The following is an 18,492-nucleotide window of genomic DNA, read 5'->3' on the forward strand; positions in this document are numbered from 1 at the left end:
CTTCTGATATCATACACTTCTTCCCCGGATCTTTTTTCCCCCAAATCAATAATTAAAATCTAAATCTATTTCTTCGTGAACACTGTCCTTCGTGGAGTTCTCAGAAAGAGCAGGAAAACAGATGCAGGGCCCTCTAGACAATCCACAGACTTGGTGAGGAGATACCTGTGTGGGTGTCCTACTTGCTGAGCACAAGGGCCTGAGAGGGGCACAAATTACCTGGCCCCTCCCAGCTCTTGCACAGCAGTCTCAAGTGTTAGATCAGAATCCTCAAAAACATCAGGGGCAACAATGATGGTTTTTTTCTGTAAGAACTGGTTATTTTTCCTTTCAAATTATGGCTATGTATGCATCCTTGTTCACGATTTGACCTTCCAAATAACTTAGAATTGAACACTGCAGTCTGTTTATTGGTCATTTTGTCTCTTAGAGGCAGTTCAGTGTTTTTATTTCCTCAGACATTGCTGTGTTTGTTACTGCCCATGGAAGCAGCCTTTGTGACCCTAGTCTGTGGCCCAGGCAAGATGTGCTGGACTCTTGAGGTCCTCACGGGACTCTGAGGAGCTGAGGGACCCAGCTCCTAGTTTCCACTCAGGTGTTTTCTGATGACAGCCCGGGTTGTGATGTGTCATTGCTGCTACCGCAGCTGGAGTTGTGGCTGTGGGTGCTTCTCTTTCTGATAATCTCTAGCCACCAGCATAGTCTTCTGTGTGGTCAGGGCAGGAGTTAACATCTTTTCAGCTCAGTTTTTAGACCATGCCTTTTTTGGAGGGGGGGGCGTTTAAATCTGTTTATAAAATTTCTGTCCAGCTCAGAACAGCAGCAGTGCTTATATGTCCCTGCACCATTCTGAGCAGTCAGTGGGCACATAACCCTTGTGGGTCCTGTTCAGCCTCTGGGACAGGTATCATCACCCCTCTTTTACAAATGACACAACTGAGCCTGGGAAAAGAGTCCACTTTCTCCAGATCACACAATTCTGACTTCAGAGCTTGGCTGTTCCTCCACCTCATCCGAGGCATCTTTCTCTTGTTCCTGCAAAGTGAGCTGAATGCTTTCTGAGGCCTCCCCAGGCCCAGGTACGGAGAAAGCACTCTGCTTGGCTGTGTTTCCAGGCTTGACCAGAGGACCCGAGAATTCATGTACAAACCCCAGAGGTTGCTGCCCCTTAGAGAACCTCCTGTGCCCTTTAGAGGGTGTGATGTTTCCTTCTCACTCACTTTAATATTCATTTTGTACCCCCTTTATAAATCCGTGAGATTTTGTATTAGTGCCCCCTTTGAATCAATTTATATAGCCAACCTTCACTTTTTAAAAGAAAAGGAACAGAAGTAACTGTTTTGCTGACTGCATATTGGGTTTGAGTTTATAGGGTGTTTTGTTTTGTTTTGTGTAGTTTTTGGCTGGGCTGGGTCTTTGCGGCTGTGCAGGCTGTCTCTCGTTGCAGTGAGTGGGGGTTACTCTCTGGTTGTGGTGCACGGGCTTCTCATTGCAGTGGCTTCTCTTGTTGCAGAGCATGGGCTCTGCAGTGTAGGCTCAGGAGTTATTGCACGTGGGCCCCTGTGGCATGTGAAATCTTCCTGGACCGGGGATCAACCTGTGTCACCTGCATTGGAGGTGAATTCTTAACCACTGGACCATTAGGACATCCTGTATTTTTCTTAAAAACTTGTTTTGGACCATTTTAATGATATTAATATATATTTAAATGGTTACGGTGACAACTTTTGGGAAGATTAAGGGCTTTAGGACTCTGCTGTCAGTGAGGCTTTTACGTAAGTGGGTCCACTTGGATTCCATTGTGGGATGTTCACTTGAGTACATGACAAAGAACTCATTACATGACATATTTGTGTAGAATATTCTGTTGAAACAGAACTAAAGGACAGCTTCATAACCTTCAGGTGTTGCTTAAACACTGTTTCCAGTTTAAACTCTCAGGATATGATACCATTGTGCTTGTTTAAGAAATGAGTAGTTTGTTTCAGTCTTACACAATATTTTGTCAGTTTCCTTATTTAAGGAAAGTGATTATTTTGTAATATCTGTTCTAGAGCTTGCTGACTTATTTTTGTGCATCTTGAGAAATTAGGGATTTTCTTTTTCTTTTGCATGCTGATAAAAATTTATCCTCACTGACCGGATGACCTTTGCTGTTTAGTATCTTTTATCCTGCAGATACGCATGTTTCATAAAGTGACATGAGCTTAAATAAATAGTAATATTGAAGAGTTTGAGGCTTTACCATTCCATGAGTAACTGTGTGTTAGCATTTGAGGTTTCTGGGCTCTGGCTATGCAGGTGGAAGGCAGCATGGCTTAGTGTCACTCTGGGAAACCTGTGAACTTCCTGTGTTGCAGTCACTGTGTTCTTTCCCAGTAATGATTAGAAGCATGTTACTTTTTCCCCCCCTGAGTTAAGAAAAAGCCTTATGTTGCATGGTACTCCAGTCAGTAAATTCAGGTTTGGACCCAAGCCTGTATTTCATAATTATTTCTAAAAGTCGTTCCCTCCACACGAGTCTGGAGTTTGGTATATATTTTCTCAGATTGATGTATTGATGTGATTATTATGAGGCTTGCTAGTAAAATAATATTTAACATCTAAGTGTGAAGTAGAGTTTATGCTTGACCATTGCTGTGACCACCAGCACTGTGCTTCTGTTGCTACCACGGTTTATTCTGTGCCTGGCACTGTTTCAAGTGTTTGGTGTATAAGCTCTCTTAACTCCCAAAAGGAGGGTACCACTGTTAGCCCCATTTTACAGGTGAGAACTAAGACACAGAGAGGTTTAGCACTTTGCCCAAGGCCCATACAACTAGTTGTGATCTGACCGGGACCTGCCCTCTCCCATGTGTCACAGAGCTGGTGCTCACAACCGGAGTCCTGAGCTGCCTCTCCAAGGAAGGCTGTTAAACTTACTGCAGCTAACTTTCCAACAGTTAAACAATGAGGTAATTAATAATTAGGATATTTGTGCAACAGAACAACAAACATGTTGACTAGGGAAAATGGAATTATAGTTGTTGACCCCCCTTTTTAAATCAATCAATTTTTGTTCTGTGAAGCATAAAGTATTTTATTATTTTTTAATGACATACAGTTGATTTACAGGGTTGTATTAATTACTGCTACACAGCAGAGTGACTCAGTTATACATTTATATACATTCTTTTGTTCATATTCTTTTCCATGATGGTTTATTGCAGGATATTGAACCTAGTTCCCTATGCTATACAGTAGGAGCTTGTTGTCTATCCATTTTCTATATAAAAGCCCCCTTCTTGTGACTTCATGCTGTTTCTGTTGAGAGAACATTGTGAACTTCTTTGCTTCTGTATATGGTGCATGGTTGCGTGTGCATTGCATACCGACGAGAGGTATAACCCATGCTGCTGCTGCCCCTCTGGTGTGGCCCCTGACGTCCTTCCTGTGCATAGTCCATGGTGGCCGTAGTGGCTCCTGTCATGGACGTGCACCTGAGGTGTGGGCCGCTGGGTGCACAGGCCGGGGATCGGCGCTCGCTGTCCATTCATCTCCAACACCATCTCTTTTCATGAGGAAGCACGGCTGTGTTGGGAGCAGCCCTCGTGCCCTCCGGCCTGTGGCCGCTGCTGTCTGAGGTTCTCATGTGTTAACCCTGTGGGTGTTGCCGTTCCTTTTACCTGCAGCCTCTCGACGTCATTCCAGGTCCACTAGTGCTCTCGCCACGGCTGACTCTGTGGGGCAGTCAGGTGAACACGTGTTCATGCATGCCTGTCTCACGCTCATTGTCACATTTGTTCCCATCTTATTCGCTAGCAATTGGCATGGATGCACCTCATATTTTCCCCCTCAGTGTGCTTCTGTTTTTTTAAGTTGTTGAATGTTTATGGTTCTGTTAATAGGCTATAGATGCTTTGTAGCTTGTTTGACATCATTTATCTAGTGTTCATATTTATGTTAAAACAGAAGGATGGGGAAGCACTTCCGCCCTTGCTTTCAGTTCCTCCTTCAGGAAAGCAGCAGCCCCAGATAGGTGTCCTGAAGTATCCCTAGGAGAATTGGGGTATGGACCTCATCCAACAGAGGCTTTTGTCTCTCAGTCTTTGCTCCCAGTAAAGTGGTGTCTATGAATGCTAGTTATTCCTGTCCAGTTTTCATTACTTGGAGGTACTGTTTAGTCACCAGATGTTCAATTATAGCATACCCCTTTTCACATGGATTGAAGGAAGTGGATTGTCCTGAAACTTTTATGGAAAAACAAGTCATGGATGCCATTGCCTTCTCCATTGTGTGAAAGTGAAAAGTGAAAGTGAAGTCGCTTAGTCGTGTCCCGACTCGTAGCGACCCCATGGACTACAGCCTACCAGGCTCCTCCATCCATGGGATTTTCTAGGCAAGAGTACTGGAGCAGCTTGCCATTGCCTTCTCCGATTATGATAATCAAGTCAGGCCAAAGGTAGCCTTTGCAGCCTGCAGACTCGAAACACTGCCTCAACCCCATTTTAACAATACCCAAATAAATGCCCTGGTTGGCCATTAGGGCAGAAATAACATACAGTAATGCTCAATCTGCCAGATTTAACTGCCATCATTTTGATAAACTAATAATCCCTCATGACTACAGTTTTATCAACTGAATACGAGGCATCATCTCTTAAATCTGACTGTTGATGATGACAACTGTGACCAGTTTACTGAGTTAGTGTCTCTGTTTTTTCTCTAAATGAACCACCTATGCATTTTATTATGTGTTCTTTGGTTAGGACATTCCCCTAAAGATTATGGGCCAGGCTGAGGGCACAGTTAAATGTATCCATCTCTTGGAAAGTGAATGGTACCAGAGAGAACATAGAGCAGATTTTGGTCAGGTGAAAACAAAAGGCTTATAAATTTTCTTCACTCCAAACATTTCCCCTTAAGATTTGATTCAGTTATCTATGATAAATATCTGCAGTCACCATGTGTGGTGAAGCTATACACATCTGAGAAGCACAGAATAATTGCTTTGTTCTTACAGTTTTAATTTTGTGTCTGAAGAATCACTCTTATCCCTGGAGCAAGATTTGCTGGCATGAGATCTATTTTTTTTTTTAAGATTATGTTTTATTTAAGTTTATGCTGGGTAATTTCTAAATGGCTTATAACTGGATTACTTTCATTCTGTTACTCATAAATCCCTTACTATCTACCCTTTTTTAATGAAAAAAGAGAAAGACTTGAACAATGATCATTTATAAAACTGTGCATCATAAATCTCAAATTTCTGTTTCATATTTGAACTGATAATTTATATTATAGAGAGAGATATAATTGATTTTATACAGCATGTTATCACCTTTTAAACATATACATAATGATGACATTCAGTATAATCAACAACTGCATTAAAAAAGGGGATAGTATAACATGCAATTTTTGTTTCTCTATAAAAATTCATAATTGTATAACTTTTGATTAGTAGTTAAATTTTTCCCCCATTCTGTGGCAGTGGAAGATATGTTTTAAAACTTGACAATTTTAAAAAGCTAAATTAAAGTTCACCAGGTTGTAGGTGATATCTTGTTTACCTATCCAAATTTTAAATATATCATTTTATAAGAAAGATCAATTATGTAAGACAGACTTTAGCTTTCTGTCTCCCTCCCCCCCACCAAATGCCTTCATTATTAGAATATGGCAAATACAGAGATTTTCCTTGTCCAAACAGTGTCTTACTTGTTAAAGTGTTTTTAATCTTAACATTTTAAATAAGAATCATTTACTGGATTGCTTTGTCTTGAGCTGCCACAGCGGTGAGCAGCACGGACTCACAAGGGCAGTGAGTTTCGAGTAATCTGTGTCCAAATAAAGCCCTGTCCTGAAGTGAAAAAACCTTTACCAGTAGATACCCTTACCAGTGTAATTTACACTGACATTCTCCTGCATTGTTTTAATCTCAGCCTTTCGGAAGGAAGGCTGGACAGTTCATGTAAAGGGACTTGTAAAAGTTAGTCTTTTTGGATTCAGTGCTTTCACTGCCAGAGGCACGGATTCCATCTCTGGTCAGGGAACTAAGATCCTGCAAGCCTCATGGAACGGCCAAAGAAAAGAGTCTTTATTATCCATGAAGGTTAATAAGCTTATAATAGTTGTTTGAACCACTAAAATTGGAAAATTTTTTTGCATTCTGTCCATTTTGTTCACACATATAAAGATTATCATTTAAAAATCCTCTGAGGGACTTCGCAAAAATTTATATTATCTGAATGATTAATGTTTTGCAGTGAAGATACTAGCTTTTTGTGGTGAAGATTAAATAATTTTAATATATTGATTTTTAAATAACCTTTGGTGACGCAGGCATCATGATGAACAGATATCTAAAATTAATTGAGCTTAATAACAAACAGTAGTGACAGTAATGAAAATTTGCACAGAGATCAGTGTAATACATTGGATTCAAATTTTATCTGTTTATTACATATTGCATTAGAACTCATTTATCAAACCATAGAGCTTTCTAATTAGTTTGACCAAATATCAGGGCTTCTTTTGCCACTAGAGAGAATGCTAAATAGGTGAAAAGGCTCAACTCATGGCCCAGTTCCCTTCTATAATAAGTTCCCCTCTCCAGCCTATATCTCAGCTCTTTTCCAAAATAAAATATCATTAAAGAACCATTTCAATTGTCAGAATGCAACCATATTAAATGTGAACACTGTAATCTCTGCCACTGGTAAACAAGTCAAGTGTAGTTGAAACTACAAGCCAACTGCAGTAATAACTGGCCAGAGATTTTTCAGTGTTTCTGTCCAGTATGGGATGAGGCAAGGGCCATTGCAAAGAAATGAAAACATTTGAATTAAAATGACATATATTTTTGCTTTTGTTTTTTACCTAGACCGCTTTGGGCTCGGCCAGGCAGGAAGAATTCCTGGTTCTGTGAATGCCATGCGGGTTCTGAGCACCAGTACAGATCTGGAAGCTGCTGTTGCTGATGCTTTGGTAAGAGGCCCGATGTGTGTGGAGTCTCTTTGAATTACTGACCTACATTTTTCTCTGTCTTCACAGGAAGTAGCCTCCAAATCAGGTCACTAAGTCTTCTTTGATACTCTTTGAGATCGTGTAAATATTGGGTAAATTTAGGTTATTCCTTTCTTCTTAAACTTTTAACCCTGTACGTAAGTGAAAACTGGCCTTTCGAGCCACGTTAACGTCAAGAGTGTCTTCTCTGCTCTTCAGTAACAAGGAGGTTTGGATGACATTGGGCTTCTCTGATGTCATTGGGCTTCTTCTGTTCCTTTTTTATCCATTTTTTTTCAGCATTTCCTTTTTGCCCCTTCTTTTGCTTCTGTTGCTTTACGGGCTTTGATGGCATAGCCTAAGCACATCATTGTATAATAGTAGGTCATAGACTTTGTGGTTTGAAACTCTTGCATTCCATTACCATCACTAGTTGTTCCGTATGATTTTGTTTATTTGTTTGAATGAGTCCTTAAGTCATTATTTACAGAAACTTTCCCAGATTTTAAGATGAACTTTTTGAGAATATGAAGCACTAGTGGAGTATGTTTTTTTCTTTCATTGTTATAATGTAATATTTTAAAAAGCAATATAAAGTGATTAGAGGTCCTTAAATTTATGCTTCCAGCAAAAAGTTCCTCAGTAGAATCAGCTTGTGGTCAATTTGCCTTATAAAGATGCATTTCAGCGGGTAGTAACACAGCCTCTTGTTTCTTCTGGTTTATGTGCTCAGCATTTAAAATAGACATGCTTTAGAGAACTGTCTGATCTCTGGTGTTACTTGTACTGTTTTAAGAGAAAAGCATTATAATACCCTGCTTTCAGATCCTGAGGTTTTAAATCCAGCCCTGTTTTCATTTGATCAAAACTTCATAGTGTGTGGCTTCAGGGATTCTACCTCTCATCCCTCCTGGCCCTCCCTCATTTATTCTTGCTCAGCCAGGTTTCTCTGACAAACATCTGTGAGCAAGCAGTCTTCCAGTCTCCTAGTGCTTTCCTGATGAGGGCTGCCCCTCATCAGCCAGGTCTGTTCATCAGCCTTGGGTGTGGAAGGACTCTTCCTGGCAGGTACTGGAGTTCAGGATAATTGCTTTAAGTAGGACTTCAAGAGTCACAAGAGACTTTATCAAGTCAAGAGACTTTATGAAGCGGTTTTCCTTCCAAGTTGCAGCATTTGGAATTTGTTTCTTACCTATTCCGGGACTTTTAAGAAGTGGGAACCAGTGGGGTGAGAAGTGATGGATGTGCAAAGCCCTTGGTGAGACAGCACTTCGGTTGGGGTTGGGGAAGCGGGGAGGGCTGTGTTTCCTTGTTTCTTAAAGATGTGCCCCAGGAACACTGCACAAAGTGCCAGGAGGCAGAGCAGGACTCAAGAATCTGGGCTTTGCCGTTGCCTGACTTGGGCTTTTCTCTGAGCTGTGGCTCTCCTTACACTCCCACTGCCCTTACAATATTTTGTCCAAACCTCTTGGTCTCTTCCCATGACCTGCTTCAGAAGACAGCGCCAGGATGGTACTCAGTCCCTGCCTCGCAGAAAGGAAGTCCCGGGACAGAAGCTTTCCTAGGAGCAGACAACAGAGTTAATAGCAACATTTGGGATGTGCCTCAGTGGTGTGGGGAGAGTTGCAGCAAAGAATTATAGAGCAGATACTGGAATGTCTCATAAGAGGTGCAAGAGGGTTAGGAAATGCCATTGTGAAAGCATTCTTTGTTATTTGCTTGATATGAATTGCTTGCTAACCTGTATTTTTGGTTTGCTAATATATGTTTTGCTGTACACTTTTGTTGCAAGAACAATCCCCACATATGCTTCTGACATAATTCTCTATGCTTTTTCCCCATCCTTCAATATTTTCCTGCCTACAGCTGTTAGGAGACTCCAGGAGCAAGGTACCAGTGCTTTAACTTTTGTTTTATAACTTTTTTTTTCTGTTGTGAGTATATTTCCTTTAGGAGCTGGTAAAAGCAACAAAAATGTAGCCTAGTGTAGAAGTTCTGTTTTGAACTGTGATTTTGTGGAAACTAGTGGTGCTTTTGCTAGTGATAGAACTGGTCATATCTCACATGTGTTTGAGCATTGTTTTCCAACATCAAGTTCTGTCCATTATCATCCTAGTGTTTCATTTTACTAACCTAGGTTTTGTCTCACGTCATTATTTCATGAGTGGATACATTCAGCATTTTCCTTATCTTAGGAATCTAGTTCATGTATAAATGAGATGGCTGTGTAATTATCATCCTAACAAGGATACTTTTAAGCATGAGGGAGGGTGCCATTAATAATTATCTGGGGACAGTAGGTGGAAGGCAGAGCCGTCCCAGGTAAGTTGTGATGTGTGTACAAGTCACATTCCTAGGAAGTTACATTGGTGCAGTTTAAGCCTGTAGCTACTTGTTTTCCTCTTAGAGAAATTAAATTTTATCTGTTTTATATAGTTCTTGCTATATAATTTTGGAATTTAACTTAATAGTTTTATATTCAGGGTAAGAGACATGAATGAAGTGGGTATTCTAGTCTAAGGAGGCCTAGTAGTGTTGTAAAACTGTGAGTCATTAATAAAAATGGTATAGATTTTTTGAGAATCCTTTTATATAGGACACTACACCACTGACATTGCAGTGTCAGATGTTCTTAAGGGAGCATGAATTTTCAAACAAATTTACTTATAGACCATGTTCAAGACAGGTTGCTTTTGGTTGGGGAAGGGTGGTGGGCTCACAGACTCAGTGTGTCAGGTGCTGAGCTAGGCTGTTTAGCATATAATTCCACTTAATCCTGACAACAAGCCTCTGAGAATGGTAATCAGTATTATCTCAGGGAAAGGTTAGGAGGCTTTCTGAAGTCACATGGTGGGTCCATGTTACTGAGAGGGCCGTACACCGCACTAAAGATCACGCTCCTTCTTCTGCTGTGGGTTGCTCTGCTTACTACTCACTCTACCTACCAGAAGTCTGCTGTTCTGTTTCCATTTCCCTAATCTGTAAGCAAAGGGAAGGTGTGGGTGCATGTGCCCATGTGTGTGTTTGTGTGTGTGTGTATCTACATTTAACTCTTCGTGGTTGATTTTGTGTGGTAAGACTCATGTTGCCTTTCCATTTCTTCCCCAACCCCTCCTTGGATCTGGCAGAAGAAGCCTGTGAGGAGAAGATACGAGCCCTATGGGATGTATTCTGATGATGACGCCAACAGCGACGCCTCCAGCGTGTGCTCGGAGCGCTCCTACGGCTCCCGGAATGGGGGTATCCCCCACTACCTGCGCCAGACAGAGGACGTGGCTGAGGTGCTCAACCACTGTGCCAGCTCCAACTGGGCTGAGAGGAAGGAAGGGCTGCTGGGTCTGCAGAACCTGCTAAAGAGCCAGAGAACGCTGAGGTAGGATGGGAGGCCAGGTTCCTTCAGATTGAGCCTGACACGGATGCATTGTCATCTATGGGGCAGGCCCGAGAGAGGCCAGGATGGCTCAGATGTGGTCTTTGCCTTCCAGAGAACTTAAATATTGGGCAAACACTCCATAACTTATTAGGTCTAGGAAACATTTGGTTCACCATGGCTCAGATTTGTCTAGTAGGTGTTTTGAGAAAACTCAGAACAGTTTGTGGTTTAGGTAAAACATAAAAACAACTCTGAAGTTAGTACAGTTTATTTACACTTCAGAGACATGAATAAAATGATGCCAGTCTCAGTCTAAAATGTTTTCATGTGCATGTGCATATGTATAGTTTTTATAAATATGCAGAGTAGAGAGACACTCAAATGGAGAACTCCAAAGTGGTACAGCATTATCTCTAGAATTGATTATTTTTGCTTTTGTTTTTGTTTCTGTATTTCATAAATTTTCTAAAATAGGCATGTATTGCATATACCAAAAACACATGTTTATAACATATTTCATCAGATCTAAGGTACCACTGACACACCATTATTTTATATCTAAGAAGAAATGCTTTTTATAAAACCATGACAGTACTGATATGTCATTGATTGCAGGGTGAACCTCATGGTTAGAGAGATATTTGAAGTATAGTCCGTTACATTCTTTCGATAATTTTTTTAAGCAATGCTGTGAGACTAGTTACGTGTTTCTGTTCATGGATGGCTCTGCAAAACTCTGTGAGCATGGACTGACGAGTCACTGGGCTTCAAGTGTGGCCGTCTATAGTCAGTGTGACCCCTGCCATATTCCTTCCTGCCACCTAAACTCCCTGCCCCCCTTTATTCATTTGATTCTGTGCATGCACATTCCTGCTGAAGTGTAGGTCACCTCTGGTGGTCTAGTGATCTGTCAGAAAACAAAAACGATGAAATGTCCTTATTCTCCAATAATCTCCTTAATTCTGGTGGCCCCAGTTTCTTGGTTCTTAGTGTTCTCCAAGTATCCATTGAAGAAGCTCTAGGAATCTATTGATTAACATTGGTCTGGTCTGGAGTTCATTGTTAGCAATGTTAAAAGGACCACTGGATCTGAGAGGGCATGGTATGGGGAAGAAGGTAACACTTTCTGATCAAAATTTGAAGTAGAGACAGGATTCGGTAGTGCAGTTCAGGGTAGGAAACGTCACAGGGGCACTGATGTGAAGTGAGTGTGTGCTTGGCTCAGGTGCTGTAGCAGGTAGAGAGTTAGCAGTGGTTTGTGGTACTGAAATGGGTATAAAGATATCACAGTACTTTGACTAAAACAGAAGTGAGACTAAAATCCAGGTCTGTCTGACCCCGCTGCACATGCTTTTCTGAATTGACCCGACTACCTTTCATCTGTCGCGTGTGGAAATGAAGTGAGCAGGATTTGGTGTCTGGCTTTGCCATATGTGCATGTGTGTAAACTTACGTGATCACACTCTGAGATTCAGTTTCATTTTAGAACAAGACCAGAATTGGTGTGATTTCTTATTCCTGTGTAATTCTGTCAAATTAAAATTTAGATAATTCATTTGTAGAAAAAAAGGTGTTACATAAAAATTAGATAAAACATGTTAAATGAAATAAAAGGATTTAGAGAAGCTATAACTACTTTCAGTGTTGACTTATTAAATATTAAATTTATTTCATTTTATTTCCTAGTCGAGTAGAATTGAAAAGATTGTGTGAGATTTTCACCCGAATGTTTGCTGACCCTCACAGCAAGGTAAGGTCTGAGAACCTGCCCACTTGTAACCTCTTTGCATGTCTTTCTATATAATACACTACTTCAGAGTGGGAGAACAGCCCCACCATGCAGTGTAGCCCTTCCAGACTTACTTTAACAGTAGTTTATATCTTTTGAAGACAGAATTCTTAGAAACTTCTCTTGTCCATACAGTGTCATTAATAAAGTGCATTTCATGTAAGGATTACCCTGGAGAGAATCAGATGTAGTCTTTTATTCACTCAGCGAACAGTTTTGCATACTTCATGGAAGTACGTAGGCTGGATGCTAGGAGGTAACAGTATATTATAACGCCTTTTTAGAAAGTTACAGTAGTGAAGAAAATAATCAAGTATACAAATATTTTTTTGGTACCCATGTAGAATTTGTCTGTATAGGACAAGATAGAAAAATGATAGCATTTATAGAATGGATTTACTGAAAAGCCACATCAAATATTTCTCCAAATAGATTGCCACTTCTAAGAATTTGCTAGACGGTGGCCACCCAGCTGATGCCCATGCCTCTGGGGGGCCTGAGGGCCGCCTTTTGACAAGGGCACCCTGCTGAGTACCCCAGAGTGAACGACAAGCCCTTTCTAGGAGTGGAGCTGAGAGCAAGACCCTTGACAAAAGTTTACTCAGAGTCTAGATTTTAAATAAAAGCCAGAGTTTGGGAGGAAGCCTTTGAAGGTGTTGGATGGTTTTAGAGACAGAAAACAAGAGGAGTGAAGATATCAGGAAAGTAAAAGGGTGGATAAAGGACCAAAACAACCTTCAGTTCAGTTCAGTTCAGTCGCTCAGTCATGTCCAACTCCTTGCAACCCCATGGACCACAGCACGCCAGGCCTCCCTGTCCATCACCAACTCACAGAGTTTACCCGAACTCATGTCCATCAAGTCAGTGATGCCATCCAACCATCTCATCCTCTGTCGTTCCCTTCTCCTCCTGCCCTCAATCTTTCCCAGCATCAGAGTCTTTTCAAATGAGTCAGTTCTTGGCATCAGGTGGCCAGAGTATTGGAGTTTCAGCTTCAACATCAGTCCTTCCAATGAACACTCAGGACTGGTCTCCTTTAGGATGGACTGGTTGGACCTCCTTGCAGTCCAAGGGACTCTCAAGAGTCTTCTCCAACACCACAGTTCAATAGCATCAGTTCTTCAGTGCTCAGCTTTCTTTATAGTCCAACTCTCACATCCATACATGACTACTGGGAAAACCATAGCCTTGACTAGACAGACCTTGGTTGGCAAAGTAATGTCTCCACTTTTTAATTTGCTGTCTGGGTTGGCCATAACTTTCCTTCCAAGGAGTATGCATCTTTTAATTTCATGGCTGCAGTCACCATCTGCACTGATTTTGGAGCCCCCCAAAAATAAAGTCTGCCACTGTTTCCACTGTGTCCCCATCTAATTGCCATGAAGTGATGGGACCAGATGCCATGATCTTAGTTTTCTGAATGTTGAGCTTTAAACCAACTTTTTCACTCTCCTCTTTCACTTTCATCAAGAGGTTCTTTAGTTCTTCTTCGCTTTCTGCCATAAGAGTGGTGTCATCTGCATATCTGAGGTTATGGATATTTCTCCTGGCAATCTTGGTTCCAGCTTGTGCTTCTTTCAGCCCAGCGTTTCTCATGATGTAGTCAGCATATAATAAGTTAAATAAGCAGGGTGATAATATACAGCCTTGATGTATTCCTTTCCGAATTTGGAACCAGTCTGTTGTGCCATGTCCAGTTCTAACTGTTGCTTCCTGACCTGCATACAGGTTTCTCAAGAGGCAGGTCAGGTAGTCTGGTATTCCCGTCTCTTTCAGAATTCTCCACAGTTTTTTGTGATCCACACAGTCAAAGGCTTTGGCATAGTCAATAAAGCAGAAATAGATGTTTTTCTGGAACTCTCTTGCTTTTTCGATGATCCAGTGGATGTTGGCAATTTGATCTCTGGTTCCTCTGCCTTTTCTAAACCAGCTTGAACATCTGGAAGTTCACAGTTCAAGTATTGCTGAAGCCTAACTTGGAGAATTTTGAGCATTACTTTACTAGCATGGAAGATGAGTGCATTGTGCAATAGTTTGAGCATTCTTTGCCGTTGCCTTTCTTTGGGATTGGAATGAAAACTGACTTTTTCCAGTCCTGTGGCCACTGCTGAGTTTCCCAAATTTGCTGGCATATTGAGTGCAGCACTTTCACAGCATCATCTTTCAGGATTTGGAATAGCGCAACTGGAATTCTATCACCTCCACTAGCTTTGTTTGTAGTGATGCTTTCTAAGGCCCACTTGACTTCACATTCCAGGATGTCTGGCTCTAGGTGAGTGATCACACCATTGTGATTATCTGGGTCGTGAAGATCTTTTTTGTACAGTTCTTCTGTGTATTCTTGCCACCTCTTCTTAATATCTTCTGCTTCTGTTAGGTCCATACCATTTCTGTCCTTATTGAGCCCATCTTCGCATGAAATGTCGGAGAAGGCAATGGCACCCCACTCCAGTACTCTTGCTTGGAAAATCCCATGAACGGAGGAGCCTGTTAGGCTGCAATCCATGGGGTCACTAAGAGTCGGACACGACTGAGCGACTTCACTTTCACTTTTCACTTTCGTGCATTGGAGAAGGAAATGGCAACCCACTCCAGTGTTCTTGCCTGGAGAATCCCAGGGATGGGGGAGCCTGGTGGGCTGCCGTCTATGGGATCGCAGAGTCAGACATGACTGAAGTGACTTAGCATAGCATAGCATCGCATGAAATGTTCCCTTGGTATCTCTAATTATCTTTAAGAGATCTCTAGTCTTTCCCATTCTATTATTTTCCTCTATTTCTTTGCACTGATCACTGAGGAAGGCTTTCTTATCTCTCCTTGCTATTCTTTGGAACTCTGCATTCAAATGGGTATATCTTTCCTCCTCTCCTTTGCTTTTCACTTCTCTTCTTTTCTCAGCTATTTGTAAGGCCTCCTCAGACAGCCATTTTGCTTTTTTGTGTTTCTTTTTCTTGGGGATGGTCTTGGGTCTTGGGGATCCCTGTCTCCTGTACAATATCATGAACCTCTGTCCATAGTTCATCAGGCACTGTCTATCAGATCTAGTCCCTTAAATCTATTTGTCACTTCCACTGTATAATCATAAGGTATTTGATTTAGGTCATACCTGAATGGTCTAGTGGTTTTCCCCACTTTCTTCAATTTAAGTCTGAATTTGGCAATAAGGAGTTCATGATCTGAGCCACAGTCCACTTCCAGTCTTGTTTTTGCTGACTGTATAGAGCTTCTCCATCTTTGGCTGCAAAGAATATAATTAACCTGATTTCGGCATTGGCCATCTAGTGATGTCCATGTGTAGAGTCTTCTCTTGTGTCGTTGGAAGAGGGTGTTTGCTATGACCAGTGCGTTCTCTTGGCAAAACTCTATTAGCCTTTGCCCTGCTTCATTCTGTACTCCAGGGCCAAATTTGCATGTTGCTCCAGGTGTTTCTTGACTTCTACTTTTGCATTCCAGTCCCCTATAATGAAAAGGACATCTTTTTTGGATGTTAGTTCTAAAACGTCTTGTAGGGTCTTCATAGAACTGTTCAACTTCCATAGAAATTGAGAAAACCTAAAATCAACACAAGCAAATCTTAAAATACTTGATGCGCAAGCTTTAACTATCTTATACTATCGTTTTCCTAGTAAAAATGGTCTCTTCTAAGTCCTACCAGGGGAAGGAAACCTGTCATGGCCAGAAGCCTAGGCAGTCATCATCTCCCTTCTTTTCTTGCCCTTTCCTCCTTGTGGAAATTGTCCATGAAATGTCAGTCATCCACCTGCTGTGCTCTCATTCCACACTGGCTGAGCACCCACTCTGGGTTAGGGGTACAGAAAACATTGCACCCCTCCCTTGCTTCTGAGATGCTCACCAGAGCAGGGGAGAGTGAACACAGGGATTCTCCTATTTTTTGCTGGGGGGCAACAATTCTCCTCAGTATTGGTCTTGAAACACGTCTTAAAATTCCTGTTTTGACCCTCACAACAAGGTTGACATTCACAATATTAATAAAGTCCAAGAAGCATCGATTTTAAAAGCCACATAGATGTTCAGAGATAAAATTATCAAGATTTTCTGTAAGATAATATTATGAGCAGTAAGATTTAAAGCATAAGACTCGTAAGATATATAGCATAAGGGATATTAGGTGGATTTGGACATTGATGAAATTTCTATTACCTGTCACCTCTAGATTGCTGATTCAGAACATGAGGATAAAGAATGTGAGGATAAAGAAGGAAATTTGTTTCCATCAGAAGGCTCTTGTACAGTGAGTTTGGAGGTCTCAGTTTAGTTAATATTTGCTAGCTGCCTTAGTGCTAAGCCAGGAGTCCCACAGCTGGGACTCATTGACTTCTCTCTGAGCTGTCTCCCGAGAGACCCCTGGTGGTTAATAGTTCCTGCGCTATAACTGAGTAAGTCTACAATAGCTGGTTTGTCCCAGCAGAACACAACTCATTAACCAAATAGGGACACAGTGCTACCATTTACCTCTCTGAAATTGGTTCAGGGATAAGCCACTGTGAACTTTGTCTCACAGGAGGTAGCAGTGATGATCGCACCGTGGTGTGAGAATTATGTCAGCTGTCAGTCTGTTTTATTCTAAGCTGTACTCTTTGATAATATTAGTATAGTTTTTATAATATCTTTTTATAGAGATAACACTTTGTAATATCTGAATTGGCATACATCAAAATAGATGATAGAAATGAAAAGCAATAGGTATGCAAGTTTTTTTTTCCTTATCCTACAGTAATAGTTGTTGAATGCTAGAAATGAAATAAATATAGTGGTTAAAAGGGTTTTTTAAAGAGAGAGAGAAGAAAGGAAGGAAGGCTGGCCTCCAAGATTAGACTCATACTTTTCAACAAAGTTAATATCTCTCTGTACTGGATTTTAAAGGCATGTAGAGGGAGGGGAGAGGATTTTGTCAGTTCATAGCCTTTTCAGGCCTTCTAGGAAACTGCATGAAAATGATATGACTTCACTGTGGACTAACATGGACTCTGTTTCGTTGCATGGCCTGGTTTGCGGTGGAATTCACAACAGAGAGTAAGTTCCAACCCCTTTTCCTTTATCTCTTTTCGGTACTACGTTTGCCGTCTGTGCCGTGTCCAGTTGTTAACATTGTCACCCAAGTTAGGAGTCTGGGCAAAGGCCAATTGGGCATTTTCACGTTTTGAAGACTTTGGAGGAAATTATGAATTAAACATGTGAAATACTTGGTTTCCCTTTGTGTCTAGGTTTTCAGTATGTTTTTGGAGACCCTTGTGGATTTTATAATAATTCATAAGGATGACCTGCAAGACTGGCTTTTTGTTCTTCTCACACAATTACTGAAGAAAATGGGAGCGGATTTACTTGGATCTGTGCAAGCAAAAGTTCAGAAGGCTCTTGATGTCACAAGGCAAGTGTTTGGGGCAAGATTGTGTTCTCCCAGCTTTTGATATATAATGACATACGGCATCATGTAAGTTTTAAGTGTATAGCATGAGGATTTGATACATGTGTATATTGCTAAATGATTAGTACAGTGTTAATATTTATATCCTTCACCTCACTTAATTAGTATTTTTTGTTGCGTATGTGGTAAAAAAACATTTAAGATACATTCTCTTAACAAGTGTATGATACAATATCATTACCTGTGATCAACATGCTATATGTTTGACCCCTAGAACTTATTCATGTCATAACTGTAACTGGAAGTTTGTGCCCTTTGAGCAGTATCTCCCCATCTCCTCCATCCCTAGGGTCTGGCAACCACCATTCTACTCTCTGTTTCTATGGGTTTGACTTTTTTTTTAATTCTGTAGATAAGCGATATCATACAGTATTTGTCTTTCTCTGACTTATTTCACGTAGCATAATACCCTCAAGTTTCATCCATGTTGTCACAAATGGCATAGTTTCCTTCTTTTTTATGGTGAAATAATATTCTGTTTATATACGCACCACATTTTCTTTATCCATTCACCCATCAACACACTGAGGTTGTTTTCGTGCCTCGGTGATTGTGAATGGTGCTGCAGGGAACAGAGGTCAGATGGCTCTCTCTCCTTTTTTTGTTTTTTGGCCACACACTGTGGCTTGTGGGATCTCAGTTTCCTGATCTTAAATTGAACATGGATCAGAGAAGCGAAAGCCCAGAATCCTAACAATTAGGCTACCAGGGAACTCCCTAGTTTTAGTTTTTTGAGAAGCATCCTTACTGTTTTCCATAGTAGCTGCACCAACTTACATTTCCACCAGCAGCAGTTATCTTTTTGATAATAGCCGTTCTAACAAGTATGAGACAATATCTCACTGTAGTTTTTATTTGCATTTTTCTAATAATCAGTGATGTTGAGCACTTTTTTGT

The 18,492-nt window shown here is 41.0% G+C and overlaps 1 protein-coding gene across 4 annotated transcripts in view; it reads left to right on the plus strand.

Annotated features, from left to right (window-relative positions):
• CLASP1 (cytoplasmic linker associated protein 1) overlaps window positions 1-18,492 on the plus strand; it is a 276,819-nt gene that overhangs the window by 203,348 nt on the left and 54,979 nt on the right. For 2 of the 4 annotated variants that reach the window (XM_070389116.1, XM_070389129.1), the window contains 5 exons: window positions 6,866-6,969; window positions 8,854-8,877; window positions 10,116-10,360; window positions 12,047-12,110; window positions 17,375-17,538. In XM_070389116.1, coding sequence (XP_070245217.1) covers window positions 6,866-6,969; window positions 8,854-8,877; window positions 10,116-10,360; window positions 12,047-12,110; window positions 17,375-17,538 — 601 coding nt within the window. The remainder of the gene's footprint in view (window positions 1-6,865; window positions 6,970-8,853; window positions 8,878-10,115; window positions 10,361-12,046; window positions 12,111-17,374; window positions 17,539-18,492) is intronic. The other 2 variants (XM_070389124.1, XM_070389135.1) reach the window with 1 other exon arrangement.

Source organism: Bos mutus, chromosome 2 (genome assembly GCF_027580195.1).
Source record: "Bos mutus isolate GX-2022 chromosome 2, NWIPB_WYAK_1.1, whole genome shotgun sequence".
Classification (NCBI taxonomy): Eukaryota; Metazoa; Chordata; class Mammalia; order Artiodactyla; family Bovidae; genus Bos; species Bos mutus.